This window comes from Dendroctonus ponderosae, unplaced genomic scaffold (assembly GCF_020466585.1).
Source record: "Dendroctonus ponderosae isolate FM_Combo_2020 unplaced genomic scaffold, Dpon_F_20191213v2 Dpon_F_20191213_10, whole genome shotgun sequence".
NCBI classification, from domain to species: domain Eukaryota; kingdom Metazoa; phylum Arthropoda; class Insecta; order Coleoptera; family Curculionidae; genus Dendroctonus; species Dendroctonus ponderosae.
Genome location: NW_026017111.1, coordinates 6,639,629 through 6,658,373, shown reverse-complemented (window position 1 = coordinate 6,658,373; position 18,745 = coordinate 6,639,629). Strand labels below are relative to the sequence as shown.

Here is an 18,745-nt window from a genome sequence, read left to right as displayed (position 1 = left end):
ATGCTTTTCCGCGTTCTGAATTAATTCAGTTGCCGATTGGTTTAAATTTATKTGTCATTTRGCCCATTTTCATAAATATCTCTAATCTGCGTGATGTAGAAGGAAAATTTAGCTATTTTAMGTRACTGATCTGAATAATTTACGATTGTAAAAAATTCAAAAATAGAGGCAAAAGTTGGGAAATTTTACAGTTCGCCATTGAAACAACTTATATCGGGAGAACGGTAGAAAATATCTTTTGACTCATAAGAATCATTGAGTTAAAGCGTTTAGAGAGCTATCTTTTTCCGGTTACGGTTCTTGCATCTAAAAAACAAGTTAAAAAATTTGATAAATTCAAAAACATCCTCATTTGTGTCTCGGAATAGCTTGAAAATTATCAAAATTTATAACCTCTAGAGAGACAGAGGCATAATTGTAGAACCGTCGTTGGTCCTCCATGTTAAAGAGCTTCTATTTCGGAAACTGTTACAAACGCCGGAAAAATCATGAGATCCTTTTCTGAGTGTTTTTCTTTAATATGATGAGATTTCCAGAAATTTGGAAGATTCAGACTTTTAAACTCACTTAAAAGAACAGTTAGTTGTCATGCTCTCAATCATCCCAAATTTACCCTAAGAGGGTTAAAAATTTGAAAACTGACTGGTTGTATTACTAAGCGAGCATTAAATATAATTTCTTAACAACTTTTGACAGAAAGTAGGAGTTTCGAAGGCTCACAATTCTCACCTCTAATGAAGCAGARTAGTAGGAAACAGGTTYCGATTGGCAGTAAAACCGCYCAAATCTCAAGAATAGTAGAAAATTACTGTAGAGTCATACAAAGCATTTCGACAAATTGTTGGCAGAGCGATCTTTCCGCCKTTAARAATMAWAAAAAACTCTAACCTCTGAAAAAAACAGATCCCWAATTTGATTAACATTTTGATTTAAATCYCCGAAACGCTTCACATTTTCTTACTAATCATTAGAAMTTTGTTCATGGAATATCTCAAGGGCTRTWTTTYACGATTTGGGTGTCAACAGAATTCCAAACCCCTAAARGGATGGAAGCACAAKTGTAAAMACTCAAATGATCCTCAATGTTAATGAGCTWCTACCTGGAGAACGATKAAAAATATCTGAAAAATGACCGGAACCTTCTTGATAGAGCCTCTCGAGAGCCGTCTTTCCCTAATATGCGGTTTTCATAAATATTACATGTTTAAAAAATTATCAGGCAAATATGCAATTTTGGACACCGGTGAAGTTCAGAGGTTTCTATTTCGGGAACAGTTAAAGATATCTGGAAAACTCATCAAACCAGCGTCTATCTTTCCCTAATAAAGAGGTATCAGAAATTCCAAACCTTTACAGAGTTAAAGGTGAAAATGTATAAAAATTTGGAAAATCTTGAAAGTTCTTCTTTTGACAGAGCTTCTATTGAGACAATTGTTCAAAGACATATACATATACAAAAATTGTTTATTTTCCCAAAAGTTTACATAGTTTCTGGTTGGCCCAAAAGTCACGATAATTTCTAACCTCTAAAGAAATAGGAGCAAACGTAAGAAATTATAAAATTGGCCCTCAAAACAGTCTATATCTTCAGAATGATGGAAACATTTTGTTGAGTTTTTCAAATTATTTTACTAAATCATTTTCAGGGCTGTCATTTCTCCGATAACGTGCTCTGAAATTTGTTAACCTCTAAAATTACAAGATTTTATATTTTCGGGAAGAAAAAGCCCCAATTTTAGACGCAGTGCAAGTGCAGATTTAAAATTTCTTCCCGACAACCTTTGCGGAAATAAGGGTTGTTGTCTTCCCTGCTTTAACGTTTTACCTTCACATGCAGCATTCGGTTCATGGATGTTTAAACATTTAAACCTGACTTTAAATCTTTCGAAGATCTTTTGATGTTCTTTGCTGCTACAAATCCTTATTATTTCCTCATTTCTCCTTTGCGCTTTTGCTTGCTCATTAACCGGAGGTAGCATGCAGCTGATTTTGATCCATTCACTGTTCACTCAAATTGTTCGCATTTTTAGATTCTCTTATTGATGAATTTGGGCCGATATTTTTAATAGTTTATGACCTCAATACCTCCGTGTGACCTTAAGGAATTCAGCAGAAAAAAAGTAGTAGTAGGTAGTCATTGGAAAAGTCTATAAATCATTTCCGATTTTGGTTTCTTTCAAAGTTTTTTTCGTGGAATTTCAACTTGTTAAATGTATTTACCAGATCGGCATCGACAGCTTGAATCTCCTTCTGCTTCACTTCTGAGAGCATTGAGTTGGAAGATAACATGAAGTTTTATAGATTTTTTTTTAATTGCGTACAATGTGTCAAATGTGCGCCATATTCTACTCAATTGCAACAAAAAACGAAGCACTTTTGAGTCAGAAAATGTAATCGCTGTTAGAAAGTTCACACAGTAGTTTTTTGATCATTCACCAGCCTCTTAGTTGAATTCATCCAAGTCAATGTCTCGGTCAGTAACGTACAATCCAAGGTGGAACTCTTGGAGTTCACTAACTCAAAGCTCAATGTACAAGCATTTTCAGTTTCGACTCATCAAATTGCTGGTTTGCTTATTGAAAAGCTCAAACACTCGACTGGATGCGAGTGATCCATAAACAGCCACAGTAAATAAACCGTTGCCCACATGTTTAGATTCGCTCGCAAAGTTTGATTTGAATGTGGAAACGACAATAAACAATTATGCCGGGATCCAACTTCCTTTTTTTCGTGGAAGCTTGTGATGAACTTGTTCGAACAGTTGGAAAATATTTGCACTAAACAGGTCGGGAAATGGAAAGGGTCTATCTTCATGTAAAGCTGTGTATGATGGAAAAGATGCTAAGTGTAGTTGGTGTTTGTTTCTTCAAGATTTTTGCCGAAATTCCCTTAACAGAACTTGAGAAATTTTCCTAATAGTCCATTCTTAGAAATCAGGCTGTGCCAAAAAATCCACAAATAACATCATTTTATAACTTGGCTGCAATACATCTGTGCTTAAATACCGATTAATAAAATGTTGTTGTTGTATTAGGAAAGCTTTCCAGTCTAGTGCTAGTAACTAAAGTGATTAAAGTTGGAAATATCGTCTTAATAACAGAGAACATCCTGGTCTGCCGCTGTTTGTACAGATTACAGTTGAATTATGTTGAGCGTTAAGCGCAAACTTTCCCAATTTGGGTCTAAATGTTGCTGACAAAACGCGAAAATATACCTCGGATATTACATAGAACTGTGGCTAATTTGCATAAAATTTCTGCTGTTTGGGGTTGTACGGGTGCCTAAATAATCAATGTTAATAACCAAAATCAGGGCTATAGATCTGCGAGTGTTCCAGTAAATTAGAAATGTTTTCGCCTGTTTGTCGTTGTCGAACACTTCTGAATATTCGCAATTTTAGAACAAAATATGCATTTTATTTTGAAAAATCCAGTTATATTTTCTTCGATCTTTAAAATTCTTATTTGCAGTTCACACACTTTTTACGACAAATGCTAGCAAAGATCAGGTGTGCCTTCAGTGGTTGTCTGAGCAAACAAAAGTGAAACTTAAATTACCTGGTGATGATGAAAATTCGAAACTTTGTCAACTTATGGAAGAGGTTTTCCTCGAAACAATACTAACAAATATCGGAACATATCTTTACCAGTTCGGTAGACAGAAAATGTGAAACTTTGACCCACAGAAATACAGAAAAAATCGAACGATAATGTGAAAAATTCCGAAAACCTGCCTGATGATGACGCACATTTGAAACGTCTAGGGCATATAAACGCGTTTTCGACATGGAAATTGCTGACAGAAGTAAGAACTGAAATTCACTGATTTCTCAGGCAAAAAAAACACGTCAGACTTTGACTTGCAGAAATAAAGCGAAAAATGGATCAAAATTTAGCAAAATTTAGTAAAATTACCTGATGATTACGTAAGATCGAAACTTGTGCAGCTCAAACAAGAGATTTTACCCTATAAAATGCTGAGAAACGTCGGTCTTAGTCTTTGCTGGTTAACAAACGAGCAAATCGAATTTAAATTTGAAAAATGTCATAAAATCGCCTGATAATGACGTGATTTCGAAACTTTTCCAACTTTTAGAAAAGTGTTTCCTCAACCAAACGCACGTGAAACTGACTTTGAAACGATTCCCTTTACCGCGAAATTAAATGGTCGAAATTGGTTCTATAGAAAAACCAGGTAAAAATAAAAATAAATTTCGAGAAAAATTTGGAAAAATCGCCTGATGATGACAGGCAGTCGAAACTTTTTTGTCTATTAAAAGGCCACTTCTTTTACAAAGCGGGGAGAAAATCGAGCAGTTTCTAAGGAAATTAATGTTGAATTTAGAATTTAAAATGCATTATGAATAAGCAATTTCGGGTTTTAAAAAATCTGCAATCGTGCCTGGTGACTTAAAACTTTTCCAACTTTCAGAAAAGTGTTTGCGCAACAAAACGTACATAAAAGTGACTTTGAAACGTCTCCATTTCCCGAGAAAGTAAAAGGTCAAAATTGGTTCTATAGAAAAACAGGCTAAAAATCAACCATAATTTTTACAAAGAATTGGAAAAATCGCCTGATGATGACATATAAATCAAAACATTTTTGTCCTTTACTGGAATTACTTTAAATTTATGTCAGTGCTGCTATATTTTCTATTCGGTTAAGCAAGAAATAACCGAAGGATCAGGAATTAGGCGAGGAAAATATTAATTTTGTAACAAACTTTTGAATAGTAAGGTCCAGTGATTTTTTCATTCGAAAGACAATTGATGCTTTTTTGACTTTGTCAGGTTTTATTGTATCTACCAATTTGTAAAACACTTTGCTTATCAATCGAACGCTTTATTCCTCATAAGCTTTCACAGAATCCACTTATTTCTTGATCAAACCTTAATCATGTTGTTTAGGTTTTGCTTCGTATAAATTGTTCAAACAGTTTTCGCTGTTTGTAGAGTTAGATGCAAAGATGCAAGTCGACACTCACCTGTTTCCAATTTATTTTTAGTTCATTTGATGATTCTTTTCAGTTCAGTTTCTTCACTAATATTTCCAATTTACCTAACACTTCCTTAATGTATAGAGTAGAACACTGCCTACCAATAGAAATGTTTCAGTCAATCTCCATCTAGTGATTTATCTCTGTAAATTTCAGACAGGTTTTCTAAATATGCATGATATTGAAAACAGACTGAACTGAATGTAAATATTTTCAATAAGATTTGTAGCGTGTCACGAACAAGGTACACTGATTGCATGTTCAACAAGCCCTTAATTCCGGATTGCAGCCATTCTAAGCATCTCGCATGTTAATAAAATTTCATCTTGCATGACTGGCTCTCAGTTTTTCATTCTTCACTCAGAAACAACAGTTTCATACACACACAGCCCTGTAAGCCCCGTATATTACGGCATTCCGTGGATCAAAAGAAGGCGATCTGAGCTAACTTTTAGAGACTTTTAAGTCTATTTTTCTAAACAAATTTACTGTGCAATTCTGCCAAGTCTGGCAAGTGAGGAATTCTTGAGCGTCTTGACAGACAAACTAAATCAGAAGTTGTTATTTGCTAGATGAAATCAACTAATTTTTGAGAGTTTATCTACTACTAAGCCTCTTCACATTGTTAAGTTTTTCATTTTAGAGCTCGGTAATTTAATTGAAATATGGCCATGACTTTGGAACAAATCCACACTTAGTTTCATTAAAAGCCATCTCAACAATCTCAGATTGAACGCGAAATTTTCGTTTTGAAACTAAATCCACAGATAAAGTAGATGAGGCCCACTCCAAACGTAGCCTGCATCGAATACAAAAGCAACCATGAAGATAATCTTCATTCTTCTGCTGCTGCTGCTGTGGAAGCAGACAGACATTTTAAATTTTCGCCAGAGAAATAATAAATAAGCCTTCACCGGTGTGGTGATCAGATGTGAGCAAAATGTGAGAACATAGACCTTCAGGCTCGTTGCAAAAATTCAAATTTTTTGTGCCAAAACATGGGATTGTGAGTCATTTAGGAAAAACCTCACATTTCTGGTGTTGAAGCCGATAAATACTTGAACCTTTTGTCAAAATATAGCAAGCAATTACACTTTAACAGCTTGAGTAAATCGGTTTTCAGCAAAACGAACAGGGTGATTTTAACAATATTTTGTACCGCTGCTCATTTTATAAAGCAACTAATGACCGGCCATTTGGTCGCAAATAATATTTCGGGCGTTGAAGCCGAAAATATTTTTGTTTTCTTTGAATGATAACGCAACTTCAATTAAGTTTTTTGTGATATCGGGATTTTTTTATTAGTCCTGAGATGGATTTTATTGAAACTGTTGAAAAAGCTGTGGATTTGTTCCTTTGTCAGTGCGATATTTTCTGTCAAAGCTCAGTTCGTTTGGTCTGATTGCGGAGGAACGCAATTTGGAAGAAAACGGTTTGAAAGAACGATTAACAAGTAGCACAAAAGTGCCCATAAACGTATCAGCAACATAAAAAAAAACAGTTGATTCCAGCGACCAAATAAAAAGTTCTGGTGTTTATATACCAAGATACTCCAGAATTTACCACTTGCCCGAAGCTGATGAACTCGGTCGCTTTATCAAAACATCAGTTTTACATAAAAACGAATTTGCAGCGATTTTTTTAAAATCATTCGTCTAATTCTCCTGATATATCAAAAAAAGCCATTTTTTTACTTTGACCGCCCGACAGTCGAATAGCCAGCATTTTTTTATAACAAAAAGATAACGCGAGATCGTCTCGTTTTGGGCCAAATAATGTCCCAGTACTTTTTGATCATCCGGTTGTATATCCAGATTCATTTCAGGTCATTCAATTTTTTGAAACCTTGTGCTGGTGACATAAAAGCCCCAAAGACGCAAACGTTATTAATTATAGAACCACCACTAACCTAAAATACACTGTTTGCAACTAATTGAATATAAATGTTTACATAATTTGATCATTTTTTAATGGGGAACTACTTATCGTGTTGAACCAGATCTCCCCTTTTACCTTGTGGGGAAATGAGCTTAAACAAGTTGAAAGGTTTTTTAACGTTTAAGATTTAACACTTAGTTGGTTCCCGCGAGTCTCTMATWACCATTWAAGTGTTACTGATTTACTTTTTCGTATGCCATTAATAATAAACAGTGAACCAGTTTACTAATTGCTATTTGAGAAAGTGTTRGTTTCTCCACGTAGTCACGATAGTGRCGAATCAAATTGTGGGAAGCAAATTGTCTTTTTGAATACAAATTCTTGGTTTACTGTTTTTTAACTTGCGTTAAATGTTCGTCCAAATTACTCAATTATGTATTCATTTCTATAAGAGGTTAACAACACTGCAAGTTAAATTGCAAATATTSTTTRAAAATGGAGTAACAAAAGSTAGCTAAACGAAAACCGGATACTGGACAGACAKKGAAAGGAAAAAAGATGMCGATTTGCATGAAACACTTGATGATCTTCTTGACTTGCTCGCAATTATTCGATCAAAWTTATAGAAGTYTCAGGCGTTCAAACRTTTTAATTCTCCAAAGCCAAAAATGTGAATCTGGTTGCATTCKTGGGACTAATTGAAAGTKGAAGTTGRCAGATAAAGYACAAAAACCCCAATGGGAAATCTAATAAAATAAAACGTAAAAATCGTAAAAAGTTGTAGCATGGAAATGGACGTTTTGTGAGACTATTTTTTCTTTTATTTAGTGACAACAGTTCAAGCGCAGCAGAAAATTTTGAGGAAATCTAATAAAATAAAACGTAAAAATCRTAAAAAGTTCTAKCATGGAAATGGACGTTTTGTGAGAMTATTTTTTCTTTTATTTAGTGACAACAGTTCAAGCSAAGCAGAAAAYTTTGAGGAAATAAAACTAGAAGAACAAGCACATCAATTAAGTTGTTTTAAAAACCTTTTTTTGGGGGTATTCMGCGTCAACTWTTTCTCTTTTAACAAGTGAATTTACTCACGTCTTTCATTACAGATTGATAAAGAGTGCTTTGATTTTACAGTAAAGAKCGAATTATTTATCAAAAGACACTTAAGAGATACTTAAGAGACACTTAGARGGTATTCTCCGAAGTGCTTGGGCTCAAGCTGTAAGGAAAAAATTCCAATTCGGAAACAAAGTAATTAAGAAAAGTTCCCTAGCCGTTTCGATAGCAGATTTTCGGATTTAAAAGAGTAAATTGATAAATTGTTTGACAATGCTAATTTACTACAAATTTGTAAAAAATCGCTCCCAGTTTCCATTTTCTTTGCAAATTGTCATTTTTTTACTTTCAACTCTTATTGGTAAATGACGACTATTTTAATTTTTGGGTTTCTCAGTCTATGGATAGTGGCAAGCACTAAAACACTATTTTCTTGGGCCAACGTTTCGACAAGACTTTGAAAACATTGGGAAAGTAAGTAGTAAAGTAACTTCACTGAGCCCTAAAAATGGCTTAAATAGAAGCAAAAAGTTGGCCCAAGAAAGTAGAGTTTTATTGTTTGCTTTTATCATTTCATCTCTTTGTAGAGATTTTATTAATTTTCGTTTAATCTAGCTTTTGTTTCGTTTAATTTTGAAAGGGTTTTCTCAAATTATTTTTGATGTTACACGGAATACAATACATAAAGAAAAGAAGGAATTATAGAATACATGACAAATGGAACCGAGAAAATCCATCAATACCGACACAAACTTTTTACAGTTTGCACAAATTAGCTTCAAAAACAACAAAATTCTGGCATGGTCCTGGGGTCCTCTTAACGTAAATCTTCAGGAAGGATTTTCATTAAAATTGCATTGCTAATGATCATTTTGCATCGCAAATTAGGGTTTAATTTTTAAGCTTGAATGGCCCAAACAATGAGCTAAAAAGATTCAATGAAGCCCCTAGGTTAAATGCTAAGCGCAATTAAAAGTGCGACACAGTGAGACGCGATGACAAATACTCTACAAGTTCAGAGTTGTGCGATCAGTAAAGAAGAGTGCACTTTAAATCCCTTGAAAATTTCGAACTTTACTCATCGTTAAGAACATTGTTCTTGGGATTTGAAGAAACTGCTGCGGAAACTCATTTTGCATCGTTTTTCGAAATCATATTTTTCAGTAACAAAATATACTCTACAAGTTCAGAGTAGTGCGTTCAATAAAGACGAGTGCACTCTAAATGCCGTGAAAATTTCGAACTTTACTCATCGTGAAGATCATTTTGCTTAGGATTTGAAGAAACTGTTGCGGAAACTCATTTTGCATCGCGTTTTTCAAAAATAAATTTCTCAGAAACGATAAATACTCTACAAGTTCCAGAGTTGTGCGTTCAGGAAACAAGAGTACGCGCTAAATGTCGTAAAAATTTCTTCAAACCTTGAAAAGTTCATTCAAATCGTATGTAATCCTCAATTTTGCGCGCTTCGTAAATGTTGATTTAAAAATGAACTCTTGCACGCACGCAACTGCATACTCTTCATTAAAAAATTCCAACTTTTAGTCAATAGCTATAACTCTCGTTATTTTTACAAAAAAAAACATAAAGCTGGAACCCATATTTGCTTATCTGAAACGGTTCTTTGGAGACAAGCTTCAGATGAGCTTGATGTAAAAATACAAAGCAGCCCAAAATATTTCCAACGTTAAAAAATTTACTACGAAAGAACCAATTGAAACCAAATCCACCCTACAGTTGAGAGTACAGAGTCAGTTGATGAATTCAGTAGCTTCAGATGGGTTCAGTTGCTTGTCGGCAACTAAGATTAAGCTTAAAGGTTTAAATATTGGAGATCATTCTTACCAGCTTTTGGTAAGCTGGCGCCCTATCCTCCATTTTCTACCCCTTAACCCTTAAGAACTTCACTATACCTTCACAAACCACCGCACTTGGCATAAGGGCCACAATAATTCAACCAGAGGGATTTTGTCCACTGTTGGTAGCAAACTGAACATTCATGCACCTTTTCGAGAAAAAAAAACATCGAACTACAGAATAAACATGATTATTATTTAATAATTTGCGGGTGCGCCCTTTCGATGATTCATTGCTCTGCTCTTGCTTTACAGTTTGATTTCAGTTTGTTTATTGTTAAAATGTTTGTAGAAAGCGCCTGTTCGCACTACAATATTTTCAAATACAAATTTTACGTCCCGACTAAAGAAAAAACGCTCCAAACCCCATGCGCCGATCTTTCACTAATTTAATATTAGATGTAAAGCCATTTATATTTGTCTGAATTTCACTCAGCTGCAGTGATTAATGCAGAACGCAAAAACCAATATTAATAACCGAATTAGTTTTTTCTAAAAATGTTGACTAAACAAAAAAATCGCAAATTAATCACTTAAAAATGAAACTGTTGCTCAATTTCGAGCGATGATCGAAGCCGACGAAATTTCAACTTAAAAAAAAATGTCTATTAAAAGTTGTGAATTCAAGAATTATTCCGCCACAGGCGCCATTAGAGGTGCGGCGCAGTAAGGCCCGCGGATTTAAAACTCATCAATTCACATAGCGCCTTCAACTCAAAAGCGCTACTCAACACAGTGTTATTTGCGGTTTGGGCTCAATGCATCTCGTTTCAACAGGCAGATAAGCCACTAAGAAAAACTTCGATACAGTAAATCGTCAAATTGCCGCTTTGATTATGGAAAATCTGGAACACTCGACTGAATCCGAGTTATTCATAAACTTCTCCAGTAAATAAACCGCTACTCATATGTTTAGATTCGTGTGTGGAAATTGATTGAAATGTATAAACAACAATAAACAATTGCGCCGGTATTGAACTTCCGTTTTTCGTGCGGCTTGCGAAGAACACTTTGAGATTAGCCAAGTAAACAATTGAAAAATATTCGCAATGGGTAGGCTGGAAAATTGGCTCATGGGTGATTAAACACTGTTTTTACGTTACTGGAAATGTGAGTCTTTGACATTTTTTGCACGGTAACTGCAGCTGATGCAGGTGGGCGTGACGTCGAAAATTCGATCTTGTTTAAAAGACGAAAGGTGCCATTTCATTGGTTTGGTCTTGGTGTTTAAACCTTGACCGAAAAACCGAAAGATAAATTTATTTTTGATGTTCCAAAACCTCCTGCTGGCTGAAGAGCTGAAGTCCTTGACATACTGAATTTGGTTTGGAAATTACTCTGAAACTTTCCTTCAAACTTCTAAGTTGACAAAATCAATTTCTTTCCAGTGGACGGCATGGAACTGGAGACTCTCTACCAAAGATACTGTATCCGTCTGAAGCACGCCCTCTTCCTCTCAGGACTAACAGTATCCACGATAGTTTCCATTGGAATACTAATCACCACTTGCGTTCTCCACGTGCAGGTGAGCTTGTTTCCATGGCCTGCAGGTTGCTTTTTATTTATTTATCCATTGAGACCTTGTGCACGACATTATTGGCAATTCGGTCGCCGACCTGACTAGATTAGTCGGAAAATTGGTTTCGGTTGTACTATCCAGACGCATCGATAAAGTCATGGACATCCACTAAGGCGCCTAATTTCACCGGCTGGTGTGGGGAGTAAAGAAAAAATGAAATTGCTGCCCCCAGTGGGAATGGTGACGCAAATAAGTCCAATTTATTTGAAACGATAGAGTTATTTGAGAATGGATGGGGGGCGTTTCGAAAATATCCCAGCTATTTGGCACGATGAGCATTCAATGTGATTCGACAATAAAACATTCATTTGCTGCGCATCCCAGGGTCAATTGTCGTGTGAAAAACAATCTGTTTTTTCCTGCCCGTTGGTTGGGCCGCTTGGAAATTGCAATTTTTAAGCCTTGAAAATCGCCCTCAAGTTTTTAGATTATATTTAAAATATTCCGAATAGCTAACGATTCTAATTCTGGGCGAATTTTAAGTTATCGCCAGGATGGAATTTGGGAATTAACGGTTCATTACCTTCATCCAGATAACGTGACGTCCAATCTAATTATAACCGAAATTCGATTCAATTTGGATGCTGCATTGGGATAAGAATACGGCCGGAAATAGTATCTCGATTTTTGCGACTATTTATCAAATCCCCTTGTTGATCAGCAGGAAAATTGAATATAAATCCATACAACACAATACTCGATAAAATTCTACTGGAATGGCCAAATTCTCTGCGAAGTTTCCATTATATTCCTTGAGATGATTATCCAGATCTCCCGCATGGCTTAGAAGGTCCGCGCCAGGTATTTCAAAGCGAATTTCCAACTGAATCGCCCCATTCTCATAGTGCTAAGGTGCTTGACATGTTTTATTCAAAACCACATTATTGTACTGAATGATTTTCCGAGAATTTATTTCGCACTGCAAATACATATCAATCCTTCGGAAAACTAAGCCATGAAGTCCCGGCCTGGAACACACCAAATAGCGCCAAAGAGCATGTAAAATCTCGCCTAGACAATCCAGCTGAATCCCCATCTAAAGCTCTTTGCTGATCTAACTGGAATTAATGTTTTAAGGCAGCTGCATATAATTGTAACAAACTACTTTGCTATTAAACGTGCCAAGTAATTCCCCATAACACCCTCGAGGGACTGTCTGGCATAAAAACAACATTTTAATGGACAATTTGCCGCTCAAGGGTTTTACCTGGGATGTCTAATGGAATTTTCATAATTATTTGAGTGCATCGTGCTCACACACTGGAGGATCCTGTCGATCCAGACGTATTTATTCTGGCCTCTAATTCACACACGAAGCTTGATGGGTTTGAATGGATCTTTTATTGTCGGGATTTTACAGGCTTTGTGTGCCGGCGTAATGGCAATAAAGCGAGCCAATATTATATGTTATTGTGTTTAATGTTGCTAAAGGTCCGAGTATCAAGCTTGAGGCGAGGAAACCGGGCAAAATGTTTCGGGTTTATGCGCCAGGCAAAATATGGGAAACTGTTACATTGAAGTCTGGACGTGTGGAACTAGGAAGAACTAAGTTCAAAATCAGTTTCAAGCCTAAATATTGGCTATGGGCAAACCATAGTTGGTTTACAACTAGTTGTTGAGAAATCAGCCTTAGAAGATTGCACGGCACAAAGTGTCAAATTGTGCAGATTATGGACTATGTTCCACAATGAATTTTTGAGAAAAGCATTTGAACTATCAAAGTAAAACCCACATTTGGGTTCAAGTCCAGATATTGATTATGAGGAAACCACTGGAGCTAATCAATTTGCTTGATTGTTGAGAAATAAGCCTTAGAATCGTGCAAAACACACAGCATCAAATTGTGTAAATTCTGGTCAAGGTTTTCCAATTGATTTTGCGCAAATCCCCAGGCCTATCAAAATTGATTTTACGGTTTGCATCAAGTCCATACGCTGGAAGCAACCTTCACCGAGAATTTGCCTCATTATTGAGAAACAAGCCTCAGAAATTTAACAAACCCCAAGAATCAAATTAGGCAAATTCTGGTCAAAGTTCTTGGATTAATTTTGGGAAATTTACTTGAACTACCGAAATTAAACTTACATGTGTAGACTCGAGCGTTTTGTTCGGGTTAGTTACACCTTCCCGGTTCAAATTGTTTATGGAGAAATGAGGCCTTTTTATTCAGTGTAGTATTCAATATTAGTGAGCTCATGAAAACATATTTTAACTTTTAATGAATGATAGTTGGAAATTCGTCAGATACAAATGAAAAAAAATTGTAAACTCTGGTCAAAGTCCAAAAATTTATTCTGGGGGCACAAAACTTGCGATAACATTAAGATATACATGGTGAGAATAAAACAAGGCTTGTATAAGAAGCCATAAATATTCAAACATCAATATCTGGCGTGGAAATTGGCAAATGCACCCTTGAAACCTGTACAAAGTAATATTTATCAATTATATAAAGCGAATTTTTTATCTATAAGCAGCAGCATTTTAATTCTGAGGTCTGTAAGACGCGAACCAACGAAATCCGTTCAAAAAGTTCGAAATTTTATTTTAAAGAAACTGGTTGTGGAATCCGAACAAAATATACGCGGTTCATATAGCGTTTATATAGTTTTTGAAGAAATAGAAACATTCACAGACCGATCTTTGACCTGGTTACTGAGCAATGCGCCTGCCTGAGAGGATTGTACAACAAGAAGTAGTACATTCTCACGAAAAAAAAAATTAGGCGCAATCCACTTAACACCGTTTGGAAATACAAAAATTCGCTCTGTAGTGAGTTTGTTTACGTATCAAGAAACCAACTGGTTTTTAGAAATAGGCCGTAGGCATTTGTAAATCTCAAAGTGAAGAATTTAATAAAATTTGTGCAAAGCTCAAAATTTTATTTTCGGTCCACCACTCGAAAGATCGAAATGTAAAACCCTCTACATAAAGTGAAGTTTGTTGAAGAAACCCGAGATGTCTAAAAAGCGATTTAACGCCTGATTCCTGGGAAATATGCCTGGGAGTTTTGCATAAACCAAAGTAGTAGATTCTTAATAATATTGCCAAAGTTCAAAAATTATTTGCAAGTAAATCAGCTGTAAGATTGAAACGAAATTTACTTATTTGAAACGAATTTTATTAGTTTGGAAAAACAAGCATTTTCGTTGCTCTGAATTTGTTCAGCATTGAAGATCAGTTCTAGTGATTGATAAATGGGCCGTAGAAGTTTCTAAAGTAACAAAATGAGCAAAATCAGGTCAAAGTTCAAAGTTTTATTTTCGACTCACCAGTCGAACGATATAAATTATTTACATCGTTTCGAAAACAAGCATTTCCTATAGACTGGATTTATTTAGCATTGAAAATCAGTTCTAGTTATTAAGAAATAGGCCGAAGAAGTTTGTAAAACCCAAAGTAACAAAATAAGCAAAATTTGGTCAAAGTTCAAGTTTTTATTTTCGACTCACCACTTGAATAATCGAAATGAAAATAACTTTGTGTATCAAGAGGATCGTTTTAAAGAAGCCAGAAAAATTCAGAAAACCTTGTTGTCTCTGGTAACAGAGCAAGAAATGGTGAATAATCTGGTGAAAGTTTAAAAATTATTTGTAGAAAACCAGTCGAAGGATTAAAACACAATTTACATTGTTTCTAAAATAAGCATTTCCTCTATACTGGACCTGTTTAGCATTGAAAATCAGTTCTTGTTATTGAGAAATAGGCCGTAGAAGTTTGTAAAACCCAAAGTAACAAAATGAGCAAAATTTGGTCAAAGTTAAAATTTTTATGATCGACTCACCACACGAATGATAGAAATGAAAATAATTTTGTGTATAAAGTGGAAGTTTGCAGAGAAACCAGAAAAAGTCATTCAAATTCAGAAAACCCTGTAGTGTTTGGTAACTGAGCGCGATGGATTATAGACGTCTGCACAGACCAAAAGCAGTAAATTCTGAATAATCTGGTCACTTTAAACATTAATTAAGAGAAAAACCCTTTAAATATGAAAACTAAATTTTCATTGTATAGAAAATAAAGCATTTGCGACGACTCAGAGTCGTGAACGTACGGGAGCATGGCTTAGATTGAGATCAACGAGCTTTAGAAAATTGTAAAAAATAAACTTCCAAACACAGGATCTGAACGACCGATTAAAAATCGACGGTTTATCTACAATGAACCTCCCTGAAATAAAATATTTCACAAAAAGTAAGGAAAAGCTGGTCAAAAACAAAAATTAATTTTGAGCAATCGATTGGATCGATCGAAATAAAATTCTTACTCTATACAAAGTGAAGCTTTTATAATAAACTGGCATAATTTGCGCTTAGGAATCTGGCCTCAGAACTTTGTAAGACATAAGCCAACAAACTGTACGAAATTTCATTAATGTTCGAAATGCAATATTGAGCAAACGACTCAAGTGATTCAAACGAGAATTTTCAATGTGTTTAAGCAAAGGCTGCTCAAGCAAATATAATAATTCGCACAAGAGCCTCTGGCTTGGTTCGAGAAAAATGATCTTAGAAATTTGATCAAAAAACAGAAGATTAAGGCAGACCTGGCCAATGTATAAAGGAAGTTTTGTAACAGAACTTGTGTGTTTTTATGCATAGAGCTTGGGCCTGCTTACTGAGAAATGAGTTTCGGAAATTTTCGAGACAGACACAAAATAGCAAATAGTGAGAAATTTGGCCAAAGATCGAAAAGTCTAACAAACTACTTGGGAAAACCAAATCAAATTTAGAACTTGTTTAAGCTGAAGTATTTGTGATGAAACATCCTTATTTGCTTGTAGAGATATGGATGGTTCTTGAGAAATAGGCCTAACAAGTTTCAAAAATACCAAGTAGCGAATTTGAGCTAAACTTGCTGGAAGCCCAAAAATCCTAAACGAAATTAAGAGGGTGCCTAAAGCAAAACGGGCTCGACCGAATAAGATAACAAGCACACTCTGGCCTGGTTATTAGGAAATGGGCATTAGAAATTTCAACAATTTATTTTGATTAATTCACTCGACGCTTAGTGCTTTTAGTGCTTAGTGCGTTTATTCTGTGGAACTTTACGTAACAAGGTCTAGCCAGAATCTTGAAAAAATGAGCATTAGAATTGCGCAAAAATAAAGAGCCAAGTTGTGCAATTTTCTGGTCAAAATTCTAAAATGCCAGGCTGAAATGCTGCCTGGCAAATCAGAAATGGGCTTTAGAGGCTAGAGCCTGGAGAAGTAAAACATATCCAAACAAACCTCACTGCGTCTACATGCTTCTCTAAATAAAACCTATTAAAAATCCCCTGTTCCAGTCACTTGTGAAAAACGCCGCAAATTTATCTCCACCCTGTTTGGCTGAAACAAAAACTGCTCCATTATCTGAATAAAGCTCTCGGTATTTTGTAGACTCTAAATTACATTCATTGGAATATTCTTTGCCAAAGGCTGTTTTTCCTGTTTGCTTCAAAGAGCGCGAACTTATCAAGGGAGTTTCCATTCACTTCCATAATTGGTTCAGCTGAATTTCGGATGGTTAAAGAAATAGCAAATGCTCGAGGCACCTTAAGAAAGCAAACAAATATTCCTCGCCGTTTGTGGATTCAGCATTTCTATTATACGACACGCAAACCACTGGGCATAGTCGGATCCCATTATAAAGCATTTTCCGATTCTCATTGGCCCGGAGTGTTCAATTTTGTAATTCGTGTTGATCACAAAGCCACTGGACATGTTCAAGCAACAGTTGCAGCCCGCATACTACATGTGGGTCAATATTTGCAGAAGTGCATCCAGTTCAGCGCTTTGCATGGTTTTGCTCTTTACAATACTCGCCCATAAATTCGCTTGTTTCCTTCGGGAAAAGCATCGCCAAACAGGGGCTTAGTCCGACTTAGATCCCCAATAAACCGGGAAAATAGGGGGACGTAAGTAGCTGGAGTGAAAGTCGTTGGATAATGACGGGTTTTCCATGCCCAAGTATACGGGAAAAACTCTACCTACATGATTGTTTTGGAGGCCTGACTGGATTCTAGCTGATTTGGACTGAATAAAGTACCATGAGATATTGCAAACAATTATTTTTCKACTCTTATTWTCATAACTTTGACGCCTTGTATTTCGAAAACCTTTCACTTTTGGATTAGGTAAATTAGGCGAAATCATCATGTTTTCACTCCAGGAATCTGTGGCAGGATTTTCGCCTGCACCCTGTTTCCTAGCGGTTTAAGATCGCACAGTTAAGTTGCTTATGTTACCGATGTCATTCTAAATAAACTTATTTTGCAGGATCTGCACAAAAGCATTTTGCCCATCACCATGATGTCAGTGGTCACTTTCGCCCTCATAGCCATTCTCATGGCGTCGCAGTTTCCCGTCGTTTTGGAATCTGAAGCATGGGCCCTGATGTCTTCTCTGGTAATAACGGCTTCCGCTGCCACTGCCATGCTTCTTCTAGGTATGTTTTCTTCAATTGAACTCCTATTTTCTCTGATTTTTAATGTTTCATTGCAGCTGGACGACATGCTCCGTTACCTCTCTTCGCTCTTCTTCTGGTCATCCACACCATGCTACCACTGTCCAGATCGGTAGCCTTGGCTTTGGCCACTATAGTGACTGTTGCTCATGTGGCCACCTCCATAGCACATCGGCTTCACGAAGACGAAGCAGCCGATTTTCTTCAGGTGAGGCTTAAACTGGCCCAGTGAACTTCTTTGGCTTATTGTTGCTGTTTCCAGCTGGTGCCAGAAACGGTGATTTTGGTGACTGGCAGCTTGACTGGAGTGTATTATAGGCACCTGACGGAGGAGGCGCACCGCAGGACTTTTGTGGGCACCAGAACCTGCATTGAATCCAGAGTGAAGCTGGAATGCGAAAAAGGCCAGCAGGAGCAGCTGCTGCTTAGCGTTATTCCTGCATATATCGCTGCAGAGGTGAGAATTTTTTTGAAAAGAGAATTGTGGTCAAAAATAGTTAAAGTTCTTCCATAGTGACTTGTCAAATGATATCTAAGTGGGAATTTTTAAAAAAGTACTATTTTTCTGTTTGAGAATCCTGATTTTTTCCGGTACAAAACAATGTTCTGTGATGTTCAAAACTTTAACAAACTTTTACACAAATTCTGTCAAAATTGCTTTTATTAACACCTCAAGTTGTAGATGCCGCCAAGTGAAGGGTTAAACTTTAGGCCTTTTATAAAAGGGACTCGATTTTGCACGCTTTCTATACCCTAACAATAAAACAGTCAATATAATAAATTGTGAATAAAAATGCTGAGCAAACCTGAGCGTTTTCTTGAACGTGTCCGAAGGCTTAATCCGCTAGAATTGCAATAATTTGGAATGTTTCTGTAAGTTTTGCTAGTTTTCTTGAGAAATTGCTTTCGTTGCCTAAGTTGTAAATAAGGGCAATAA

At 36.1% G+C, this 18,745-nt stretch overlaps 1 protein-coding gene across 5 annotated transcripts in view; it reads left to right on the top strand.

Moving 5' to 3' along the window:
* Positions 1-18,745, top strand: part of LOC109533154 (adenylate cyclase type 2) — an 84,063-nt gene that overhangs the window by 14,368 nt on the left and 50,950 nt on the right. For all 5 annotated transcript variants that reach the window (XM_048661935.1, XM_048661934.1, XM_019898407.2 and 2 more), the window contains exons 2-5: positions 11,172-11,308; positions 17,622-17,790; positions 17,847-18,016; positions 18,071-18,265. In XM_048661935.1, coding sequence (XP_048517892.1) covers positions 11,172-11,308; positions 17,622-17,790; positions 17,847-18,016; positions 18,071-18,265 — 671 coding nt within the window. The remainder of the gene's footprint in view (positions 1-11,171; positions 11,309-17,621; positions 17,791-17,846; positions 18,017-18,070; positions 18,266-18,745) is intronic.